The sequence below is a fragment of the Malania oleifera genome, chromosome 4 (genome assembly GCF_029873635.1).
Source record: "Malania oleifera isolate guangnan ecotype guangnan chromosome 4, ASM2987363v1, whole genome shotgun sequence".
Taxonomy (NCBI): domain Eukaryota; kingdom Viridiplantae; phylum Streptophyta; class Magnoliopsida; order Santalales; family Ximeniaceae; genus Malania; species Malania oleifera.
The window spans coordinates 11432812-11455796 of record NC_080420.1 but is presented as its reverse complement, the minus strand read 5'-3'; the positions used below and the strand labels follow the sequence as shown (position 1 = coordinate 11455796).

The 22985-nt window shown below is 35.7% G+C and overlaps 2 protein-coding genes across 2 annotated transcripts; both read left to right on the top strand.

Annotated features, from left to right (window-relative positions):
* Window positions 1-1074: 1074 nt before the first annotated feature.
* On the top strand, window positions 1075-14890 carry LOC131154358 (kinesin-like protein KIN-14C). The gene is made up of 17 exons (XM_058107072.1): window positions 1075-1380; window positions 1476-1724; window positions 2119-2263; window positions 2416-2525; window positions 2617-2736; window positions 2830-3033; window positions 8787-8996; window positions 9085-9159; window positions 9297-9443; window positions 9518-9656; window positions 10092-10201; window positions 10643-10804; window positions 10904-11124; window positions 11551-11632; window positions 11742-11846; window positions 11949-12053; window positions 14470-14890. The coding sequence occupies exons 1-17, from the start codon at window positions 1336-1338 to the stop codon at window positions 14647-14649; spliced, it is 2409 nt and encodes an 802-aa protein (XP_057963055.1). The 5' UTR covers window positions 1075-1335; the 3' UTR covers window positions 14650-14890.
* A 1182-nt stretch (window positions 14891-16072) lies between these two features.
* Window positions 16073-17507, top strand: LOC131152620 (thioredoxin-like protein CXXS1). The gene is made up of 3 exons (XM_058104374.1): window positions 16073-16374; window positions 16754-16876; window positions 17189-17507. Exons 1-3 carry the CDS (start codon window positions 16273-16275, stop codon window positions 17339-17341), a joined length of 378 nt encoding a protein of 125 aa, XP_057960357.1. The 5' UTR covers window positions 16073-16272; the 3' UTR covers window positions 17342-17507.
* The last annotated feature ends 5478 nt before the right edge of the window (window positions 17508-22985 follow it).

Here is a 22985-nt window from a genome sequence, read left to right as displayed (position 1 = left end):
AAAGTAAGGAGTGCAGTGAAACCTCAATGTGGTTATCCTTGAGAGAGTGGACATAGGTTAGATTGTCAAACCACTATGAACACGTTTGAAATCTTTATTCCCTACTATCATTTATTTAAATTGCTCTTTATTTGTGTGTTTTTCAGTTTATTTAAAAATTGCTTTAAATTTTGTAACCAAACACATGATTTTTTTTATTAAACCTAATTCACTCGTCTTTTAGTTTGCCTTTGGACCAATATTTGTAACTTGACTTGATTTATTCAAATTCAAGTTGAGTTCAAGTTATTTGAATACCTTAATGAGTCGAGTTCGAGTTTTGTAATACTACTCATGAGGTTAATCAACTTTCTAATTTTATTATTTTATATTATTTAAGCCATATATGTACTTTATACGCATATTTTTAATATATACATACATTATACATATATTATACATGCATTTAATATTAGTTTATAATTATATCAAGTTTGATCGAGTCAAATCTAGTATTAAAAACTTGCAATTAAGTTGAATTCAAGTTTAAAAAATTTGAGATCGATTAATTTTAAGTCGAATTTCGAATTTACATTTTTGAGTAGAGATGAGTATTTCATTGTGTTACTTGAGATATTATTATTTTCGCTGTCATTAATCATCTAGTATTCTTATGAAAATTAAAATTAAAATATTGAATATAGTCCTACAATCTCTGAATTTCTAATTTTAAGATTTTTTTAAACACATAGTTCACATTTTTGTTATCATAATATATTTACATCACAAGTTAGATTAATTTTTACATTAATTATAGATAACCTTCTTAAACTTACTCATGGAAGAAAATCTCTCACTACATGTTTATGAATAAAAAATCTCAAAAAAAATGTCGTCCTTGAATTTTTTTGAAATTTCAAATTTAATAAAATTTTAAAATATGCTTCACAATTTTCAGGCATCCGGTTGAAGGATTATGTCCATGAACCGCCGGTCTTTCCGGTTCGGACCAAAGAAAAGGCGGTCCAATTTTCAGGCACAGAAGTGCCGCCAGATCCACATTTCAAATCAATTCAAAATTTCACCTTCTGTTCCCCGTCTTCCCACCACACCTTCCCCGTCGCACCCACAGACGCTGCAACCAAAACCCTAACTTCCGTCAACTTTCCAATTTCCCCAAATCGTTCTACGGGAAACATTTTGGAAAAGCAAAGCCCCAGATCTTGTCTTCTGTTGCTCGTTTCTCCATAGAATCAGCGATTCTGAAATCTTCAAATGCAATCTGCGGCGCTACTTCAGGAAGAACTCCATCGAAAGTTTCTTCTCTGACTTGTTACCCTTTTCCTCGTTTCCACCATGACCTCTCGAAACCAGAACAGACCCCCTCGGAGCCCCTTTAGTGTAATAGCCCTTTCACTCTCTCTCTCTCTGCTTTGTTTATTTTTCGATTTTTTAAATCTCGTTTTACATTTCATTCGTTTTGTTCTGGATTGTAGAAGAAAGATGGTACTGATGATGCTCCGTTTGATAAGCGGAGAAGGATCGGAGGAGGGAGGGTTGCGGCGGCCGGTGGCGGCGGCCGAAGTCGTCCAGCCTTTGGCGTGGTTACTAATAGGCAGGATGCGCCGTCCGTTGGCGATCCTGGCAGTAGTGAGGGCTTGGAATGCGGCACCGTTGAGTTTACAAAGGAAGAAGTGGAGGCGTTATTGAATGAGAAAATTAAATCGAAGAGGTTTGATCTCAAGGTGATTTCATGACCATTTTCCATAAAATATTTTAGCATTGTTTGGGCAACGTTGAATTTCGAGCAAAACAGAAGTAAATAACTATTGAATTTTTCGTGTTTTACATTGTCTTGGTTTTCATGCAACGAACTTGCCCTGCATATGACCTAAGCCAAGTAGGTTAGCACCGGTTAGGTGATGATTTTTGGTTTATCACGAAATAAATAGCAAAGAATGAAAGAAGTATCATTGCATCAAGGTTTAGATTCTAAATCATTTATTAATTATTTTGCACCTTTTTTTCCCAGCTAAGTGAAAGAGCTGCAATTTAGTATGTTTATATTTTTACGTGCTTGCTAATTGTTACTCTTGATTGGGCTCTTGGTTTGGATCCCAATTGTTTATTTATTTTCAGGGGAAAGTGGAGCAAATGAATGAGCATATAAGGAAGCTTAAAATGTGCATCAAATGGTTTCAAGAACGGGATGAAAGCCACCTCCTTGAGCAGGATAAGCTTCAAAATGAATTGGAATCTACCAAGAAAAAATGCACAGATACAGGTGATTTTTTAGGCCACTGCTTAATCATGTTTCGTAGAACAGAAAAAGCTTGCAAAGTAATTGATTGGTCTGTTTCTCTAGTATTAGTGGTCTCTTCTGTTTTCTGGAATTGTCAAAGCTCATGTAATAATTATTGATTTGTATATTTTTAGAGGTGGAAATGAAAACCAAGGTAGATGAGTCTAACACAATTATTGTGGAATTGAAGAAAAATAATACCTCTTTAGAAGAGAAATTTGTGAAGGAAGAATCAGATAAGTTGGTTAGTTTCCCAGCTGCAGTTCGTTTACTAACTATGCATATATGTTCCATGTGTTTCCTGTTTAATTTCTTTGGGTGGTTTTTACGGTTAGGATGCAATTGAGTGCCATAGACGTGAAAGGGAAGCTCGTGTTGCTGTTGAAAAGTTGAAAGCCTCTCTATCAGAAGAGCTTGTAAAAGCTCAAGAAGAAAAATTGGCTGCTAATCAAAAAGTAAGGAAAAATTAGTAATTGCGATGATGCAAGTTGTCTCTCAAACTTATCATTATAGTTAATGTATCCCTCTGAATCTGCTGAGTTTTGCAGGTAATCTCACTTAATGACATGTACAAGCGGTTGCAAGAATACAATACAAGCTTACAGCAATATAATAGCAAACTTCAAACAGAGCTTGCAACGGCTAATGAATCACTCAAACGAGTAGAAAAGGAGAAACTAGCCATTGTGGAGAACCTCAGCACATTAAGGGGTCACTATAATTCATTGCAGGATCAATTAACTTCATCAAGGGTGAGGGTTTTTATTCTCTTTTCCTGATGTGTCGTTATGCTGCATTTTTATTTGCTTTCAGATGGTTTTATTTTGTTTTATTTATTTTATTTCTTTTCTCATATTATAATATGGAATTGAGGAAAATTTTGAACTAGATTTTAAATTATCAAAAAATAAGATGTAAAATTTTCTTGTTTATGTTGAATGGCAATTTTTAGGTTCTGTGGCTTGTTCTGTTGAAATGTTGCAGATTTTTATTCCAAAACGAATGTTATGGTCTTTTTGATATTTATTTTCTACTTTAAATTGATTGGTGAATGGTTGGCTCACGACCTTTATTAGTGTGGCAAACATTTCATTTATTCATCTCTTTGTCAAAATAAAATTTAGAGTTTGAATTTGTTGACATTTAAACACTTAAGGAAAAATCTAACAATTGTAAAGGTTAGAAAAGGGCCTAAAATATTCATAAAATTAAATTTGATGCTAGAAAAATGAAGGACTAAAATTAAAAAGGAAGGAGCCATTGCATTCTAGTTGTTTTTAGAGAAGCTTGGCTATTATGCCTCTTACCACCTTACTTCTTTATTTAAATAAAGGCAACCTAGTGCACAAAGCTCCCACCTATATGGGACTCCAAAAGGGGCGATCCATGATGGGTCTATAGTAGCCTTGCCTTGCATTTTGGTAGAGTTTCTTTCCATACCTTGAACCAGTGACCTCCATATCACATGATGACATTATTGTAGCGCCGAGGCTCCCCTTAACATTACCTCTTTATTTCTTGGTAATAATTTTGCGTGGCATCAATTTTCTTTCTTTTGTTAAAAGTGGGAAAATAGATGTCTAAAATATCAACAATGAGATATTGGGGGAGGGTAATTTCCCATCACCATAACACTAATTGTCTTTCTCAAAGTGAACTATGGGCATCACCAATATATTAAATTTCTATGTACCATATAATGGATTACTTAAATAGAAAATTTTTATACATTACTTTCTAAGTGGGTAGGGGAGAAGGCTAGAGAAATTGAAAAATTAGGATTTGAACTTTGGTAGAAAAAAAAAACATAATAATGGTATAAGGATCATCATAGACAAAAACATGGAAATATAGTGTTGTGGTATGTGAAGATTAGGGGATAGAATCATAAAAATTGAGATGGTCATAGGTCAAGAGATAATTAATGTCATTAATGCTTATGCTCCTAAAATAGGCTTAGCAGAAAACCTTAAAAGATAATACTAGGAAGGTATAGATCGTATTATACAAGGGGTATTATGGATTAAGAAAATATTCATAGGAACTAATTTGAATGGACACATTTGAAAGGACAATAAAAGTTATGATATGATGATATGATACATGGAGGACATGTGTACGAAGATAAAAAATGATTGGGTGATATGATAAGAAAATTTAATAATTGGGTGGGAATCATTAAAGATCTAAAAGATAATGTTGTAGAGTGTGAAAAGAGTAGGATATCGAATTATAAAAATCAAGATGGTCTTAGGTCAAGAGATAATAAATGTCATTAGAGCTTATGCTCCTTAATTTGGCTTAGTAGAAATTTAAAAGACATGCTGGGAAGATATATATAGTACTTATGCAAGGGCTATTGGGGATTGAGAAAATACTTTTAGGATTTGATTTGAAGGAACACATTGAAAAGGTCAATAAAGGTTATGACATATATGGAGGACATTGGTATGGAGATACAAATGAGTCTGTGATATGATTTTAGACTTCACCATCGCATTTTGCATATGATCTTATTACAATGGATGAATATGTGAGAAAAAGAAGCAATAGAGTTCTAGTGTTAGATATATATTCTAAAAAAATGGAAGAGAAAGGGTAACACAAATCAAAGCAAGGGAACTAGGTGGTGGAACCTAAAGGGAGTAAATATAATCAAATTTAAAGATAAAATAATCAAAGAGGGTGATTGGGCATTAATGGATAGTATAGATGCAAACACTCTTTGGAGTATGTTATTTATGGCTCTTATACTTATGTTTTGATAAGCAAAGAAGGAAGGAAGAAAAACATGAAGGGGACAGCACAGTAGGACTCGTCGACGAGGAGCCTATGCTCGTCGACGAGGGAACAGCAGAGGTTCGTCGATGAAGGTTTCGAAGCTCGTCGACAAACAATTACCAAGAGCAGAAAATTTTCAAACTTCTAGCATCGTCGACGAGAGCCCTGTATTTGTTGATGAGGGTTCGTCTTGGTCTCGTCGACGAGACCCTATATTCGTCGACGAGAGGCGCTTGGGCTGCGGCAGTTTTGAATTTTGAATTTTTGAACGTTGAGTGGTTGGGCAAACGGGGGGAAACTTCCAAGGAACTTCTATATATGTCATTTGGGCATATTTTGAGAGGATAGATGATCATTATTGAAGTGTATTGTGTGTACATTTCGATTTCCTTAGTGAAATTTGTGTGTCATTGCTTCCGTGGATTTAGGCTTTGCCGAACCACGTAAATGTTAATGTTGATCTTGTTCTGGTTGTGTGTGTTATTTACATTCACTTGTTGTTGTTTATTCTGCTGTGCATCTTTGTTATACGATCCATTTCACAACAGAGTAGGATAACTAGCTCTATTAAAAAATAGCAAAAGAAACTTTAGGTGAAAATAGAGGAAGATTGCTAGTAAACAAAATTGGTGGTGGGATCAACATGTCCAAAAAGCCGTAAAGATAAATTTTTTTTTGCATTAAACATAACAAAAATGTAACAAAGTGGAGAACTTTGAAAAGCATAAAGAGGCAGGAAAAGATGCAAGAAAAGACTATTAGTGAAGCTATATATAGAGCATATAAATTAGATACAAAAGAAGGGGACACACACACTTAAACTTGTTGGCGCTAGAGAAAGAAAGAGCAAGAACTTAGTTAATGTAGAATGTATAAAAAATAAGGATGGTATTATCTTGGTTAAGGAAGAAGACATAAAAGAAAGATGACTAAGTTACTTTAATATGCTATTTAAATCAAGTAGAAGGATGAGACTAAGAATTGACAAATGAGGAAAAGATTAAAATTTGAGTTTTATTCATAAAATTAGAGTTAATTAAGTTGATTGTAAAAAAGATGAAAAATGGTAAGGCTTTAGGACTAGATGACATTCCAATTGAAGTTTGGCAATGTCTACATGATAAAGGATTTATATGGTTAACTAATTTATAAATAGAATTATATAAACTAAGAAAATGTTAGGAAAAACGCTTTAATACCTATATAGAAAAATGATGGAGACGTTCAAAGTGTTGGGTGGTTCAGGGCCTTCTCAATCCTAAAAGCTAGCTCATGGGGTGATGCTTTCCCTCACACTTAATAATTGACCACTAGCCCCTTCCACAACCGATGTGGAATAACTCCAACAATCTCCCGTTCACACATCAGGCTCTAAATTGGTGGCACCACATACCTGGCATCTCGAGGAGATTGTTGAACCATGACTCTGATACCAGTGTTGGGTGGTCTTGGGCCTTCTCAACCCCAAAAGATAGCTCATGGGGTGAGGCTTTCCCTCACACTTAATAACTGACCACCAAGCTCCTTCCACAACCGATGTGGGATAACCCCAACACAAAGTTGTATTAACTATTATGGAGTTAAACTTATGGGTGATACAATGAAATTGTGGGAAAGGTTAATTGAACAAAGACTAAGGTTAGAAATGAGGGTCTCAAAAAATTAACTTGATTTTATGCCTAGAGATTGACTATAAAGGTTATATATCTCTTTATTGCCTAAAAAAATTTTGTGAATTTCCACCAAGAGATTTTGCTCTTCGGGATCGAACATCAATTGCAACAATTTGATAGACGGCTTATTGGGATAGATGAGCAATACCCCCCTAGAAGTGTATAGGAAGTTTTCTCCTCATGAATAGAAAAATATAAAGTAAAAAAAGGGACTTGTGCATGGCCTTTATTGACATAGATTTAGAGAATGCATGTGATGGGGTACCAAAGGAAGTTCTAGTGGGTCTTTGAAAAAAAAAGGGAGTTATGGTAGGGATAATGATGTCCTTAAGGATGTATAATGTAGAGTAATGACTAGCATTAGGAATGCATGTAGAGATTTTGGGGAATGTCCAATCACCATAGGTGTATATCAAGGATCTGCTTTAAGCCCTTGTCTCATTGCACTAGTGACGGATGAACTTACTAGAAGCATAAAAAATGAGTTTCCATGGCCTATGTTGTTTGCTTCTTGATTGATCAAACTAAGGATGGAGCGGAATTTGAGTTAGAATTATTGATTGAAGTTTAGAATCTAGAGGTTTTAGGATAAGTAGAAATATGACAGAATATATGAAATGCAATTTCAATTATGATAGGAGGAATATCAGGGGAAATATTAACCTTGATGGTCAAAAAATTAATAGCATTATTAGATTTTGATACCTTGGATTTATTATGCAAGCTGAAGGAGAAATCAAAGAAGACTATTCTTAGAGCTATAGTAGGGTAGGAAAAGTGCTTAGGGCGTGTTGTATGATTGTAGCATACCCTTAAAATTGAAAGGAAAATTTTATAGGATGGCTTTAAGACCAGCAATGTTATATAGATCATAATTTTAGGCAACTAAGAAACAACATATCCAACAAGTAAAAGTTTCTGAAATAAGAATGAGGTGGATGAATGTAATGACGTTAAAAGATAAGTTAGTATGAACATATTCATGGTTAGACATAGCACTGTAGAAGATAAGGGAGGGTGTCTTAGATAGTTCTGGGCCTTTGGGCATGTGCGATTTATGCCAAATAGTGAACTAGAAGCAGTGAACTAGTTATTGTTAGTGGCAGTGGAAGGGGTAGGAGTATACCTAAAATAACTTGGAATGACATAGTAAATAAGGATGCCTTTAAATCGTTGGAGAAAACTGCCCCAATCATGTAAAGTGGCAAAAACGATTTATGTAGCTGTCCCTATTGAGTGGGACTTAAGGCTTTGTTTGTAGTTGTTGTAGTTACTTTTTATGAAGCAGTTTTACTTGTTTATATGTGTGTGTATGTAAGTATATATATGTTTTAATGGTTTTCAGTAACTGATTGCAGTTTCTTCAAGTTACTTCCTCAATCAATTTATTGCGCTTTGACATATTTTGTAAATAGTGAAAAAATCAGTATTTTCAGTTCAAGTTTACTTAGTGAACTGGCTGCAATGGGATCCTACAAGGCATTATGTTGCTGGTATAACAATTTTATTGTGCACCTCCCAAAAAAGCCATTTCTTTGAATACTTAAAACTTACGGTGTTGAATCCCGTTAATTCACGTGCAAAATGGAGTTATTTTAAATAAGCATAGTAAGAGGGCTAGAGTTGAAGGATTTTTTTTTTTGGCATGTTTGAGTTTGATGTTCATTGAAATAGTATCATAAACAAAAACGGATGTAAATTCTAGTCACCTATCAATAGATGGGTGGAATCACAAAAAGGGAGCTACTTAGAACCATGTATCATGGTTGTGCTTTTAGTTTAATGCTATATTTCTATTTAAGGAACATATTAGGCATGGGGCTTGTGTAGGACTATGGTTTTGGAATCTTTTATATGAGGCTGCATACTTCTTCTTTATTAGTATTTAGCACTAAGTTTTAAACTTTAAACAATTGTTTTTGCAATTGTGTCTTTGTCCAAGTTTGCTGTGGGTATTAACCATGCATTTGGACCATCGGATGCCATAATTTGTCAGACTGCTTGTTATGCTCCTGGTTGTGTTTATATTTTAAAGTATCTTCATATCACAGGCTTCTCAGGATGAGGCTATAAAGCAAAAAGAAGCATTAGTAAATGAAGTTGCGTGTCTTAGAGGAGAATTGCAGCAAGTAAGAGATGATCGTGATCGCCAAGTGGAACAGTTGCAGGCCTTAACTGCTGAAGTTGTAAAGTATAAAGAAAATACTGGGAAATCTTTTGCTGAGTTGGATAACTTGACAATAAAATCAAATGCCTTGGAGGTTTGTGGAAAAATTTTTAAATTATATTTTTTCCTTTGTATTGCCAAATAAATTTTTTTTTTTCTAATTTTTTTTTTGGGAGGTGCAGGAGACATGTTCTTGTCAAAGAGAGCAACTACGTGTATTGCAACATCAACTAGATGCTGCAAATGAGAAATTAAAGGCGAGTCTGATCAATTTAGGAAGAACTGCTTATGTTTCATTACATTTTGCGTACGATGAAATTTATATGTATGCCGTTGTATTGTGTTACTACATAGTGATATTGGTGATCCATGATGCTGTCTATTTGTTTTTTAGATGGTTGATTTATCCACTTCGGAAGCAAAGGTAGAATTTGAAGCACAAAAGAGAGTTGTGCGTGAATTACAAGAACGCTTAGCAGATGCTGAGTTTCAAAATAGAGAAGGAGAAAAGTTGCGAAAGAAGTTGCACAACACCATTTTGGTAAGGGTTTTCTGCTCCTACCTTTCTGGTGGTGCAGACAGCTTTCATGGGTACTAATTTGTGTTTCACTGCAGGAATTAAAAGGGAATATTCGTGTATTCTGCAGAGTGCGACCTCTATTACCTGATGATTGTGGCGGAACAGAAGCCACTGTTTTTTCGTATCCTACATCAACTGAAGCTCTTGGCAGGGGGATTGACTTAATACAAAGTGGTATTATATTTTGTTATTTTTGAATACAATTTCTACTTATTTAACTTAGCTATTGTGTTCTACTGTCCAATTCTTGTTATGGGATATGATTACAAGAAATCATTTTATATTTAATAGAATATCTCTTAAAACATTGACAAGCCTGGCACTAAACTCCAGCATCTGGCACATGAACTACTCGAGTCCAACCAGCATAGGATTTAATAGGAGAATTTTGTCCCAAAGTTCTGTTATCAGCCACAAAATCATTTTTCACTTTTGAGATATATTGGTTTATCTTTAATTATATTGTGGATCTATATATTTTCTTATTCTACTTCCATTGTCAACCATGAACACTATATGAATTTTATTTATTTATTTTTGGTGTTTTTATTTGTGTTATTAATTTTTAAAGTAGAGCAAAAAACTCATGTCAAATTTAATTTTAAACAGGTCAGAAATATCCTTTCACATTTGACAAAGTATTTTCTCACGAAGCCTCACAACAAGATGTATTTGTGGAAATATCACAGCTGGTGCAGAGTGCCCTTGATGGTTATAAGGTGATTTAAAGCCTACCTCTTGTTATTTTATTTGCAACTTCAAATTTAGTGCCTCATATTATGGGCTTTGGGGGGGGGGGGGGTGGGGACAAGGTTATTTCAAATTGAGTGGAAATGAAACTAATGGATTCCTGGGAATAAGGTCAATCTAAGTTTGAGTTATTGAACAAACCTAATCTAGGCTTTTAGCTAGGTTAGTCATGCTTGGTATCTCAATTAATCTTGTTGTCTAAAGCCTAATTTTTTTGTAGATGCAAAGATATAGGCAAATAATATGCTACTTTATGAAAAATCAAGCAAAGTAGATTTGTATTGATTGAGAAGAAATTATATTAAATTGTTCTATCTTATTTCCTTGGGGAATTTTCATTCATTGTTTTTGATTATTTCAAAGGGATATGGTCAGTATACACTTCAATTAATTGCATCTGTTGTCGGCAGGTTTGCATATTTGCTTATGGTCAAACTGGTTCAGGTAAAACCTATACCATGATGGGTAGGCCAGAAGCCCCAGAGGAGAAAGGGTTGATACCACGCTCACTAGAGCAGATATTTCAAACTAGTCAATCTCTTGTCGCCCAAGGTTGGAAATACAAAATGCAGGTAAAGTGCTTTTATTATGATTTTTCAGTTATTTTCTATTATTTGTTTTGAATACTTTAATAGGTTATTTAACAATGTTTCGTGCTCCTCAATTTTTAGGCCTCAATGTTGGAAATATATAATGAAACTATTCGTGATTTGTTATCAACAAATCGACCAACTAGTGTTGACATGGCCCGTTCAGAAAATGGAGTTTCTGGAAAGCAATATGTTATCAAACATGATGCAAATGGAAACACACAAGTGTCTGATCTTATCATCGTTGATGTCTGCAGTATAAATGAAATTTCTTCCCTTCTTAAGCAGGCTGCACAAAGCAGGTGAATGCCTTAGAAGAAGACCCATTAATAGTTCTTAAAATTTCATAATTCTATCACTTCTAGCATAATGATAGTGACTACGATGGAAAAGATATTGATTATATGTTGTTTCATTTTCTTGATTCCAAATCTGCTTGCTATTATGACTTTGTTTGAAAATTCACATTTGTTAAAAGAAAAATATAGTTCTGTTTAACTCACTTGAACATAATGTGGTAGATAGGTTGAATGGGAAAAGTTGCATAATTTTTTGTCATTGAAAAATGCAAGAAAAAAGTTCATCTGTTTGTGTAATATGCATGCTAATGGCATTGTTTTTATGGTGAAGTTCGAATGTGTAATATCCTCGAGTATGTTTTAGAAATTCATGTTCCTTGATGAATAAGTTTGGTATTAAAGAGATTTGTCACATTTTTGTTTACTTAGGTCTGTTGGAAAGACACAAATGAATGACCAATCATCAAGAAGTCATTTTGTCTTTACATTGCGAATTTCTGGGGTAAATGAGGTAAAAGGACTTGTGTTTTGCACCATAATATTTTTGTGTATTTGCCCTACCTCCCTTTTTTGCCTCCTTTCGTTTATTTGCTGATGCGTTTTTTTGGGGTATTTGCCAGAGCACTGAACAGCAAGTACAGGGTGTCTTAAATCTCATTGATCTTGCTGGTAGTGAGCGACTTTCAAGAAGTGGGGCAACGGGTGATCGGTTGAAGGAAACTCAGGTTTTCTTTCTGGAAATCTTTTTCTTTCCAGTCTTGATTTGTTTTAGGTTTTCAAATTAGCAAAATCAATTTGCTGATTATTATTATTTTTAATTAAATCAGGCCATTAATAAAAGTTTATCTTCCTTGAGCGATGTTATTTTTGCTTTGGCAAAGAAAGAGGACCATGTTCCATTTAGGAACTCAAAACTTACTTATCTCCTCCAGGTAAAATCTTCATTGAACAGCTTGACATTTCTTTTTTATGTTTTTTGTTTCCACCTTTTTGTTGATGATTCTAGAGCTGTAAAAATTTAAAAATGCATGGATTTTCCAAAATGGAGTTTGGCTGGTCATATTTATAGAGGGGTAAAAAGGGAATAGTTTAATTGATTTTAATTATAGGTAATCCAGGCAATGGAAGAGCTAAAATTTTAGCTATGGGGTCAAAAAATGTTGAATGATTTAAACTTTCCATGTGCTTCTATTTTTTTTTTAAATAACAAAGAAAGCTCAGAAATTTGTGATGAAGAAAGTTATGCACATGCCACTTTTTATGAAATTATAACATATTTGAATTTATGTCTCCCTAAAAAAATGCATTAGTTTTCAATAGGGTTATATACTTTGAATATATGTCTCACTACTTGTTATTATGGAAGTAAAGTAGGACAGATGATAAGCGAGACCTTGAGAATATCCTTGCTGGAGAATAATTAAGAAGAGTTGGGTCAAGGAAATGTTAAGTTGGTAGTTTATTATGTGTTTAGTTAGTAGAGCATTATGTGTATTTGGGAGCTTGTTTTGGCAGTGCTACAGTGTGAATTTCTGGGAATTCTGACTTTGAATGGCTGCATGGTGATCATGGTGTGCTTGATGCCAAATGATGCCAGGGCCAGCATTGAGGTTCTGCAGCAATGGGAGAGGTTAGAAGAAATAGAGGGGAGGAGGGGAGAGGAGATACCTGGGGGGAATTCACGTTCAATCAATAATTTGAATTCAAATTCATCAGCAACTGCTTACAACATTGCTTTCACACACTATTTATAAGAAAGCCTCCAAACACATGAAATTACGCATATACCCCTAAACGTGTTTTACATTACAAACATGTGCCTAGAATACACAAATACTACAAACAAGCCATCAAATACACCTAATACTCTACTAACTAAACTAAAAACATAATAAACTACTAAACAATTTCTTGATGCAACTCTTCTTAATTACTCTCCAGCAAGGATATTCCCAAGGTCTTGCTTCTTGTCCTACATCAGGAAGTTAATAAGTAGAAAGTTATTAGCTTTGATCCCTACAATGACCCATATACTGAATTTGGTAATGCAATATAAGCAAAATTAAATAGTATAAATACTTGTTTAGAGGAGATACCTGGGGGGAATTCACGTTCAATCAATAAATTGAATTCAAATTCATCAGCAATTGCTTGCAACATTGCTTTCACACACTATTTATAAGAAAGCCTCCAAACACATGAAATTATGCATATACCCCTAAACGTGTTTTACATTACGAACATATGCCTAGAATACACAAATACTACAAACAAGCCATCAAATACACCTAATACTCTACTAACTAAACTAAAAACATAATAAACTACTAAACAATTTCTTGATGCAACTCTTCTTAATTACTCTCCAGCAAGGATATTCCCAAGGTCTTGCTTCTTGTCCTACATCAGGAAGTTAATAAGTAGAAAGTTATTAGCTTTGATCCCTACAATGACCCATATACTGAATTTGGTAATGCAATATAAGCAAAGTTAAATAGTATAAATACTTGTTTAAATTTCAAAATAAAAATAATTAATTAAATTATTAATATACCTATGATTATTAGTAAGTACTGTAATAATAAGATAACTTGTAAATTGAGGGCATTTTTGGAAAAATGATGGAAGAAAAAGGATGATTGAAAACAGCCTGCTTCCCCTAATTAGTAGTTGAGAGTGCATTTTCTTCTCTCCCCATACATATTCTTCTTGTGTAAGATGTCTGAATTTAGAAAATCAAGTAAGGCCAACATTTGATACACAATCTTCTTTTTGTAATTCTTATTTTTAGAGTCTAATGGTTCTTCACTATGAAAATTCAGTGTTTTGCTGAAAATAAAGCGAAAAAGAGAAGATAGAATCCTTTGTGGAAAAAAAAGAAGAAGATAGAATCCTTTTTGGCTTGGCATGAGGGCTCAAATGCTAAAGGGAATGGAGTTGAATTATTTTTTGCTGAAAAATTGCATGAGTAAAGATTGGTGCCTCACAGCCTCATTCGAACTATGCTACATATATGGGTTTAGTTAGTAGTTTAAAAGCTGGTTCTTATTGTGTTTTGTTTGTTTGGGTGGGCATGCTTGAGGGTGTGTTTCCAAACAAATTTGTTTACAGATGAAGTTGGTGTTGGGATTTAGTTAAACAAAATTAAGGAATGTGATCTTGGAGCTATTGCGATAATGAGAACCCTTGGGATTCTTTTCTTACCTATGCCTAATGCAATTCATTTTCAGCCTGTAAAGAAATATCCACCGCCATTCCCCTAAATAGTTCTTGCCTGCTTAATTTATTTTTGTTTGTCGACATTGAGTCATCTGATTTTGAACCCCCTCTAATTCAATGCATAAACAGCCTTGTTTAGGTGGGGACTCGAAGACGTTAATGTTTGTCAACATCTCCCCAGAACCTTCCTCGGTTGGCGAGTCACTTTGCTCTCTTCGTTTTGCTGCTAGAGTTAATGCCTGCGAGATTGGGATTCCTCGGCGACAGACAGCCGCGCGGCCTTCAGATTCTCGGTTGAGTTATGGTTGATGTTGTAATTTGTTCTACACCACATTTATAACTTGTACTACATTAATTTTTATTTGCAAGGGGTTACATGATTGATTGTAATGTGTATTAAGAATCAGTCCATTTGGTTTGTATCACTGGTGGAGACGTGGCATGTATTACTAACTTGTATTCTGTACTAAGAAAAGGGCCATTTCTTAGCTTGTTATAACAACATAAATCAACATTTTCACTAATCAACATGACAGATTTTTCTTTCAGATACCCTGGATATCATGGATGATAATTGGCATGGAGTTGGCTATATGTGCGAATGCCTAACATTTTATCTTGGCAGTGGCTGCCATTAGTTATTCTACAGGTCAAACATTAAAGATGTGTGGAAATAACTGCAATTTAGAAGCTCTTGCCTTGTGATATTTTAGGGTTTAACATGTGTTGTGTTGAAGATTTTTCAATTGTGTAGAATTTATTTGCTTCAGATAGTTCTAAAGAACTTCTATCTGGAAAAAGAGAAGATTGTTTTAAAGAACGGATATGATGCCTTTTTTCAGGGAAGGTGATAGCTGGTTGGACGTGATGAAAATGTGAGTTAGGCCAATCTTTGCATCCACGTGGTTTTCTTTTTTACTACAGGAGGCCATGGAATTAGTGAAAAAGTTATCATTAAAACATAGCCCGATGTTCTCTTTACTAAAGAGTCAGTGTGATGTCTGTCCTGTTTTGGATGATAAGAATGACAATGTTGATTGCCCAAACTAGAGTAAAAATCATAAAAAAAATGTATGTTGCAATCTTTGCGAGGCCTTTTGATAAGGTTGTGTCACAGAAAATTTGGCAGCTAACGAATGTAGCGGCTGAGGGTCGTACACCTACTCCTTATTTTACTAATAATTTCTTATTAGAAAATGATTCCAACTTTGGCTCTTTTACTACTGCTGGTGAAGTCTAGGGGTATTAGTTGTACAAGATAGCCATTCATGTTGAAAGAGTCTAAACTTCTTGTGTGGAATACCATGAAACATTCAACTTCAAGGAACTCATTTGTTCAGCGTGCAATATCCTAAATACCTTCTCAATTTGCGTCAAGAATTTTGTAAGAAGAAAAAAAAAAGAAAATGATTTTTATTGTACCTTTTCATTGTCTCAAATGCTCTTAAGATAAAAATTTAATCGAATAAAGTTTAAAATAATTTTTTTAAAAGATTAATGACATGTAAAATGGAAGTACTATGTATTGTTTTAGTACAAGTTTCTATATCCAAACATGAAAAGAAAAAAAAAAAATAAAATTCTTCGGTAAATTCTTTCCTTTTTTTCTTCTCCTTTTTTTTTTTTTTATTCTCTTAAATAATTGTATTTTATTTTATTTTTTTCTGAAAGAGCTGTCCCACCATATTAAACGCCCACTTGCTTAAAAGATAGGATTTGACATGAAAATGACAGGCCCACTGTTTCCAATGTAGCTGTTTCACTTTCCGCATACTGCAGATTGCATTCAGACATGATATATAATTAAAAAAAAAAGAAACAGCTTTTGTCCAATACTGAGGTGGTATACATTAAATTACTAGCATACTTTGTTGTCTGATGCAGAGCCCTAAGATAAGAGAAGGAGAAAGTGAAGGAGGAGACGAAAAATAGATGGAGGGCCGTGAGCAGGAGCACAAGTCTAGAGTCGTCAAGGTGGATTCCAAGGAGTCTTGGGATTTCTACATGGAGCAAGCCACCAATCAAGGATGCCCAGTATGCTTTCTTTTCTCTAACTTCACCAGATTCCTCATGCAAGTTTTTCCCTTCTCCTTTGCTTTGGCCTCAACTTAAGTTCGAGTGACACAGAGAGCCTGAAAAAAATCCTCTTCCAATTAGGCATGTGATGGACCTATGGTTGCCCCTTTTGCCCTCTTTCTCTCTCTCTCTCCACACACACACACACATACGCACGCACCCACCGGGTTCTTTGTTTTTGATTGATATTGTTGGTTTTGAAATTTCCACTGTTATTGGGAGAAGATTATCAATTGACAAGAACCAGTAATCTGTATGATATTGGTGATAATTTCTAATATATGAGCTTGATAGTCGTTCATTCCATGAATTGGTTTTCTGGGGGTGCAAATTGTAGGTTGTGGTGCACTTCACTGCTGCGTGGTGCATGCCCTCTGTGGCCATGAATCCTTTCTTTGAGGAACTGGCTTCCACTTTCCAAGATTTGTTGTTTGTCACGGTTGATGTGGATGAGGTTAAGGTATTTCCTCTAATTTTTCTAATAAGATATGCAGCTCTTTGGAGGCAAATTAATATTTTATAAACCAAAAACCCGCATGACAAAAGACCCTGAAATTTTATGTAACTGGAATACATCAGAACCATTATAACTCAACCTTTCTTTTGTTTCTGTGTGTGTATAGTATGATACCCCAAAAAAAAAAAAAAAAAAAAAAAAAAAAAAAAAATGCTTTTTTTCCAAGCAGGAAGGAGAAGACTGAAGAGTCTGAAGATTGGCATTCAAGATTTTCTTAATTGAACAATTTGTTTGCGTTTGGTTTGGTTTGGTTAGGAGGTGGCGGCTAGTCTGGAGGTGAAGGCCATGCCCACTTTTGTGCTGATGAAGGAGGGTAAGCCTGTTGAGAAGCTGGTGGGGGCTAACCCGGATGAGATAAGGAAAAGGATAGATGGTTTTGTGCAGTCAATTCGTGTATATGTAGCCTAGCCTAATCTTTAAGAGTTTGTGCTTTATGATCTTTGTGAATTGTGGTAATCCAGGATCCTCCACTGGCTATGCATAATGATGAGCTGGTGATTGTGGCCTTTGTGTGAATTGTATCTCGTACCGTGTAAATTATTGCTGTTTGATATGATTTCTATTTCTGCTTTTATTTTGTTTCTTGGGTTGATACTTGCACAGTGGGCAAGACTTTCAAATGTGCCTTGGTTTTGGATTTGAGTACTGTGCCTGAAATGTGATTAGCATGAATATCATTTGGTTGAAAGCAGGAAGTAATAGAGAAATATATGAGGACATTGGATGCTTTAGTGTTGTTCTTAGTAGAGCTGAAAATTCAAGCATATGGCTGAAGTTGGATAAATTTCTTGGCGTAGCTTGCAAAAAAAATTAAATTCATTAATTTGGATGGTTAAAAATATGGATGCAAAACATATCGGCCTGCTTCATTTAGATTTAAAAACCATGCAATGCAGAGGACCGGCTTAGTGATGTTACTCCATGGCTACTTGGGAATTTTCTCCTGTTTTGAAGGCTGTAATAATGTGCTTTAAGATCATTACTTTAGGCAAGCTGATATGTTGCATTCTATTTGTTTTCTCTGTTTCATTAGTTCAGACACTGGAGTTTTCGAGCAGAAAATTTAGGGAAAAAAAGTAAAAAAAAGTTTTGATAGTTGTTAAAATTGTCCAAAATTCAGGTGCAGCAACCATAATGCAATCATTTTAGGTGGCCCGAGCCCTGAACATTTTATTGCAAACAGGTCTTTAAAACTCAGACTTGAATTGGATGATTGGTCTGTAGTTACAAGCTGAAATTCCAGTCTGACTGGCAATTTTAGCGAAAGCAGGTTCGTTTGTTTGGAGTCTTGAATGCTATTTATGACAAATATTTGGGAACTCTTGTTCTTGCCTATACAGCTTTGTTGCTGATGTCTTTGGTAAGCCTCCAATATCAGGAATGTGGTAGATCTGATTCTTCTGGTAGTTATTCTGGAAATGATTCATGGCTAGCCCCTCTTCACAGTATGGCTGCAATAGAAATACACAAATCAACCATGTCATGTCCATGCCACATAATTTCAGTTTTTTTGGAACATAATTTGTGTTTAAATTATGTTTCTAAACCACCTTCTGCTCATGCTTCCGAAGTTGAATTTGGAAACAGATAATGGGAATGTTCTTTTGAGGAAATTCTTCTGTTTATGTTTTTTTTTTTTTTTGCGTTATTTTGTCCAAAACAATGAAATGATTTATGGACAAGGTTCAATATTATTTTTTTCACTCACCTGTTCTACTGAAAAATGCTTTAGTTCTACTTGTGGGGAGTTGGATTTAGATGTTGTATTTGGATTTGTATAGAGCTGAAAAACCACAAAAGCAAAAATTGTGAGTTCTGTCCCATTCTATAGAAATTCAAATCCAATGATATCTATCCTCTCGTTAACAACATTAAGGTTCCCAATCCATGAATCCAGTGGAGAACTGGCTTAATGACTAGTTTTGAGCTGCAATCTGCAATTTTAAGTCGATTCTACCAAGAATGGCCCCTCCCTTTTTATTTGTATATTTATTTATTTATTATTATTATTATTATTATTATTATTATTATTATTATTCCTGAAGAAGAAAGTTGCTTCTATTTCATGGAATCCTATGCCACAGGCTTGGATTAAATTTGTCATTACACAGCCAGAAGCCAAAGGGCGGGTCCAAAAGACATCACTCTGGCTTGCTTAAGTACATTATTAGCCACATAGTGAGTCAACTCCTCACATTCTCTGTTGACATACAAAAGATTACAAACATAAAAACTCTGATCCAGATTCCAATTAATTAAAACCAGCAAACCAATGATCAACAACCAAACCAAGAGTGATTCTCTTATTGCTCGTCCTATTGTTAAGATAAGACCAGTGCTACTGAGGCTTCACTTGATTCTTTATTCCAGCCTGCATCCCGCCAAATTGATTTGGTATTGCCTTTCATGGGTTTCCACTGTTGGGATTGGCTTTGGTTGCTGGAATGGGCCTACTGACCCTGGGATAAAAAACGCATCAAAGGATGTTTCAAGTGGTTGTTTTACCTCTTTGATGATGCACATTCCTTATTTTCATTTTCTTTGTTTCTCTATTTCCAAGTGCACCAACTGAAGCAAGAAAAGCTTCAATGCAGCTTAATTTTTTCCCTTGCAAACAAGACCTTTGTGCATGGCATGATTTGAATCCTTTCCAAAGGAATCATTTGAACTTTGTTAGGCGAGCACGAAATTGAACACTTGAGCCCAACTTGAATTATTGGTGTTCATATGACTTGTTTGTTGGACTTTTGTGGAACCTAGTTGTGTTTTTAATTTGGATGACAAACCGACCTCTTTTTAATTAGAGATTTCTATCTTAAGGTTTAGTCCATGGAGCGAAGGCTTGGGCCGAAAATTTTGGAGTCCATTCGGAATGGAACCCTAGGCGCAACATATAAAAAGGATTGCTTTCGGGTGCTTAGGGTTTGAGTGGTTTTACCTGCGAGATAGCGAGAGGGAGAGTATTGTATCGCCGCACTCTCTGTGTTTTCTTCCTGATAATATTGAAATCCCTGCAATTCCGTGGACGTAGGCAAAATTGCCGAACCACGTAAATATTGTCTTGTGCGTGTGATTGATTTTTCTTTGGCATTATTTTTCTCTATTTTGTTTCTCACAGGTTTCGGGAATTTGTGCTTTATTCCCAACAACTGGTATCAGAGCCTAGGGTTAGGTTCGAGTGGGAGCAATGGCAGAGGAAGCAGGAAAGGCGTCTGGAATAGAAAAGTTTGATGGCACAGACTTTGGATTCTGGAGGATGCAGATCGAGGATTATCTCTATGGGAAGAAGTTACATCTACCGCTTCTAGGAGAAAAACCTGCTACTATGAAGGACGAGGAATGGACTCTCTTTGACAGACAGGTACTGGGAGTTATAAGATTAACTCTGTCCAGGTCTATTGCACACAACGTCGTGAAGGAGAAAATTACAACAGATCTGATGAAGGCTTTGTTTGGTATGTATGAAAAACCATCAACAAATAACAAGGTACATCTGATGAAAAAATTATTTAATTTAAAGATGGCAGAAAACGCATCTGTAGCACAACATCTGAATGAGTTCAATACTATCACAAATCAATTATCGTCGGTAGAAATTGTTTTGATGATGAGATTCATGCAATGATTGTTTTGGCTTCGTTGCCAAACAGTTGGGAGGCAATGAGGATGGCAGTAAGCAACTCTATTGGAAAGGAAAAACTGAAGTATAATGATATACGGGATTTAATTTTGGCCGAGGAGATTTGTAGAAGAGATGTAGGCGAAACCTCAGGATCCGGTTCTGCCCTAAACCTTGAGACCAGAGGTAGAGGTAATGACCGAAATTCAGATTCGGGGTAGATCAAAATCCAGAAATTATAATCGAAATAAAAGTAAATCCAGACCTGGCCAAAAGGGACAATGCTGGAACTGCGGGAAAACGGGTCACTTTAGGAGACAATGCAAAAGTCTTAAGAAGAAGAGTGAGGATGATTCTGCTAATGCTGTAATAGAAGAGGTACAGGATGCACTACTTCTTGCAGTAGACAGTCCACTTGATGATTGGGTTTTGGACTCAGGAGCTTCATTTCATACGACTTCACACCATGAAATTATACAGAACTATGTAGCAAGAGATTTTGGTAAGGTGTATTTAGTTGATAGTACAGCCTTGGATGTTGTGGGTATGGGAAACGTCCGGATGTCATTGCCAAATGGGTCTGTTTGGTTACTAGAGAAGGTACGACATATTCCTGACCTGAGAAGGAATTTGATTTCTGTCGGACAGTTTGATGATGAAGGGCATGCGATGCTGTGTGCTGGTGGCACTTGGAAGGTTACAAAGGGAGCCGGAGTATTGGCTCGTGGAAAGAAATCTGGTACTCTATACATGACCTCAAGTCCAAGAGATACAATTGCAGTTGCTGAAGCAAGTACTGATACAAGCTTATGGCACCGCAGACTTGGTCACATGAGTGAGAAGGGGATGAAGATGCTGCTGTCAAAAGGGAAACTACCAGAATTGAAGTCCGTTGATTTTGACTTGTGTGAAAGCTGCATCTTAGGAAAGCAGAAAAGGGTGAATTTCTTGAAAAGTGGCAGAACACCGAAGGCTAAAAAATTGGAGTTAGTGCACACAGATTTATGGGGTCCTTCTCCTGTTGCATCCCTTGGGGGTTCAAGCTACTACGTTATTTTCATTGATGACTCAACCAGAAAGGTATGAGTTTATTTTCTGAGAAATAAATATGATGTATTTGAAACTTTTAAGAAGTGGAAGGCTATGGTTGAGACAGAGATAGGTTTGAAAGTAAAGTGTTTGAGGTCGGACAACGGAGGAGAGTACGTAGATGGAGGGTTCAGAGAGTATTGTGTTGCACATGGAATCAAAATGGAAAAGACCATTCTTGGGACACCACAGCAGAATGGTGTGGTTGAGCGCATGAACAGAACTCTCAACGAGCGTGCTAGGAGTATGAGGCTACATGCTGGACTACCAAAAACTTTCTGGGCTGATGCTGTCAGTACTGTAGCTTATCTGATAAACCGAGGACCTTCAATTCCCATGGAGTTTAGACTTCCTAAAGAGGTTTGGAACGATAAAGAGGTAAATTTTTCTTACTTAAAAGTTTTTGGTTGTGTTTCTTATGTTATGTTGATTCTGATACTCGTAGTAAACTTGATGCAAAGTCCAAAATATGCTATTTCATTGGCTATGGTGATGAGAAATTTGGCTATCGGTTTTGGGATGAACAAAACAGGAAAATCATCTGAAGTAGAAATGTGATATTTAACGAACAGGTTATGTACAAGGACAGGTTAACCGTAGTGTCAGATGTCGCAGCGATAGACCAGAACAATTATGAGTTTATTAAATTAGATGAGTTGACTGAAAATACTGTCCAAGAAAGGGGTGAAGATGATAGGGAGAATGTTCAAATTACACCTGTAGCTGCGGTCCGTAGATCTTTCAGGGCCACTAGACCTTCACAGCATTATTCACCTGCTTTAAATTATCTTCTGCTAACTGATGGTGGTGAGCCAGAGTGTTATGATGAAGCCTTGCAGGACAAAAGTTCAAGCAAGTGGGAGTTAGCCATGAAGGATGAGATGGACTCCTTGTTGGGGAATCAGACATGGGAACTAACTGAATTGCCAGTAGGGAAGAAGGCTCTGCACAACAAGTGGGTATATAGAATAAAGAACGAACATGATGGTAGCAAGCGCTACAAAGCCAGATTAGTTGTCAAAGGGTTTCAGCAAAAGGAAGGCATTGACTTTACAGAAATATTTTCTGTAGTTGTGAAGATGTCAACAATTAGACTGGTACTGGGAATGGTGGTTGCATAAAATCTACATCTTGAGCAGTTAGATGTGAAAACGGCATTCCTTCACGGTGACTTGGAGGAAGACATCTACATGATTCAGCCAGAAGGGTTCATTGTCCAGGGACAAGAGAATTTAGTCTGCAAACTGAGAAAGAGCTTGTATGGTCTAAAACAAGCTCCAAGACAGTGGTATAAGAAGTTTGATAGTTTTATGCATAAAATTGAATTCAAGAGATGTGAAGCTG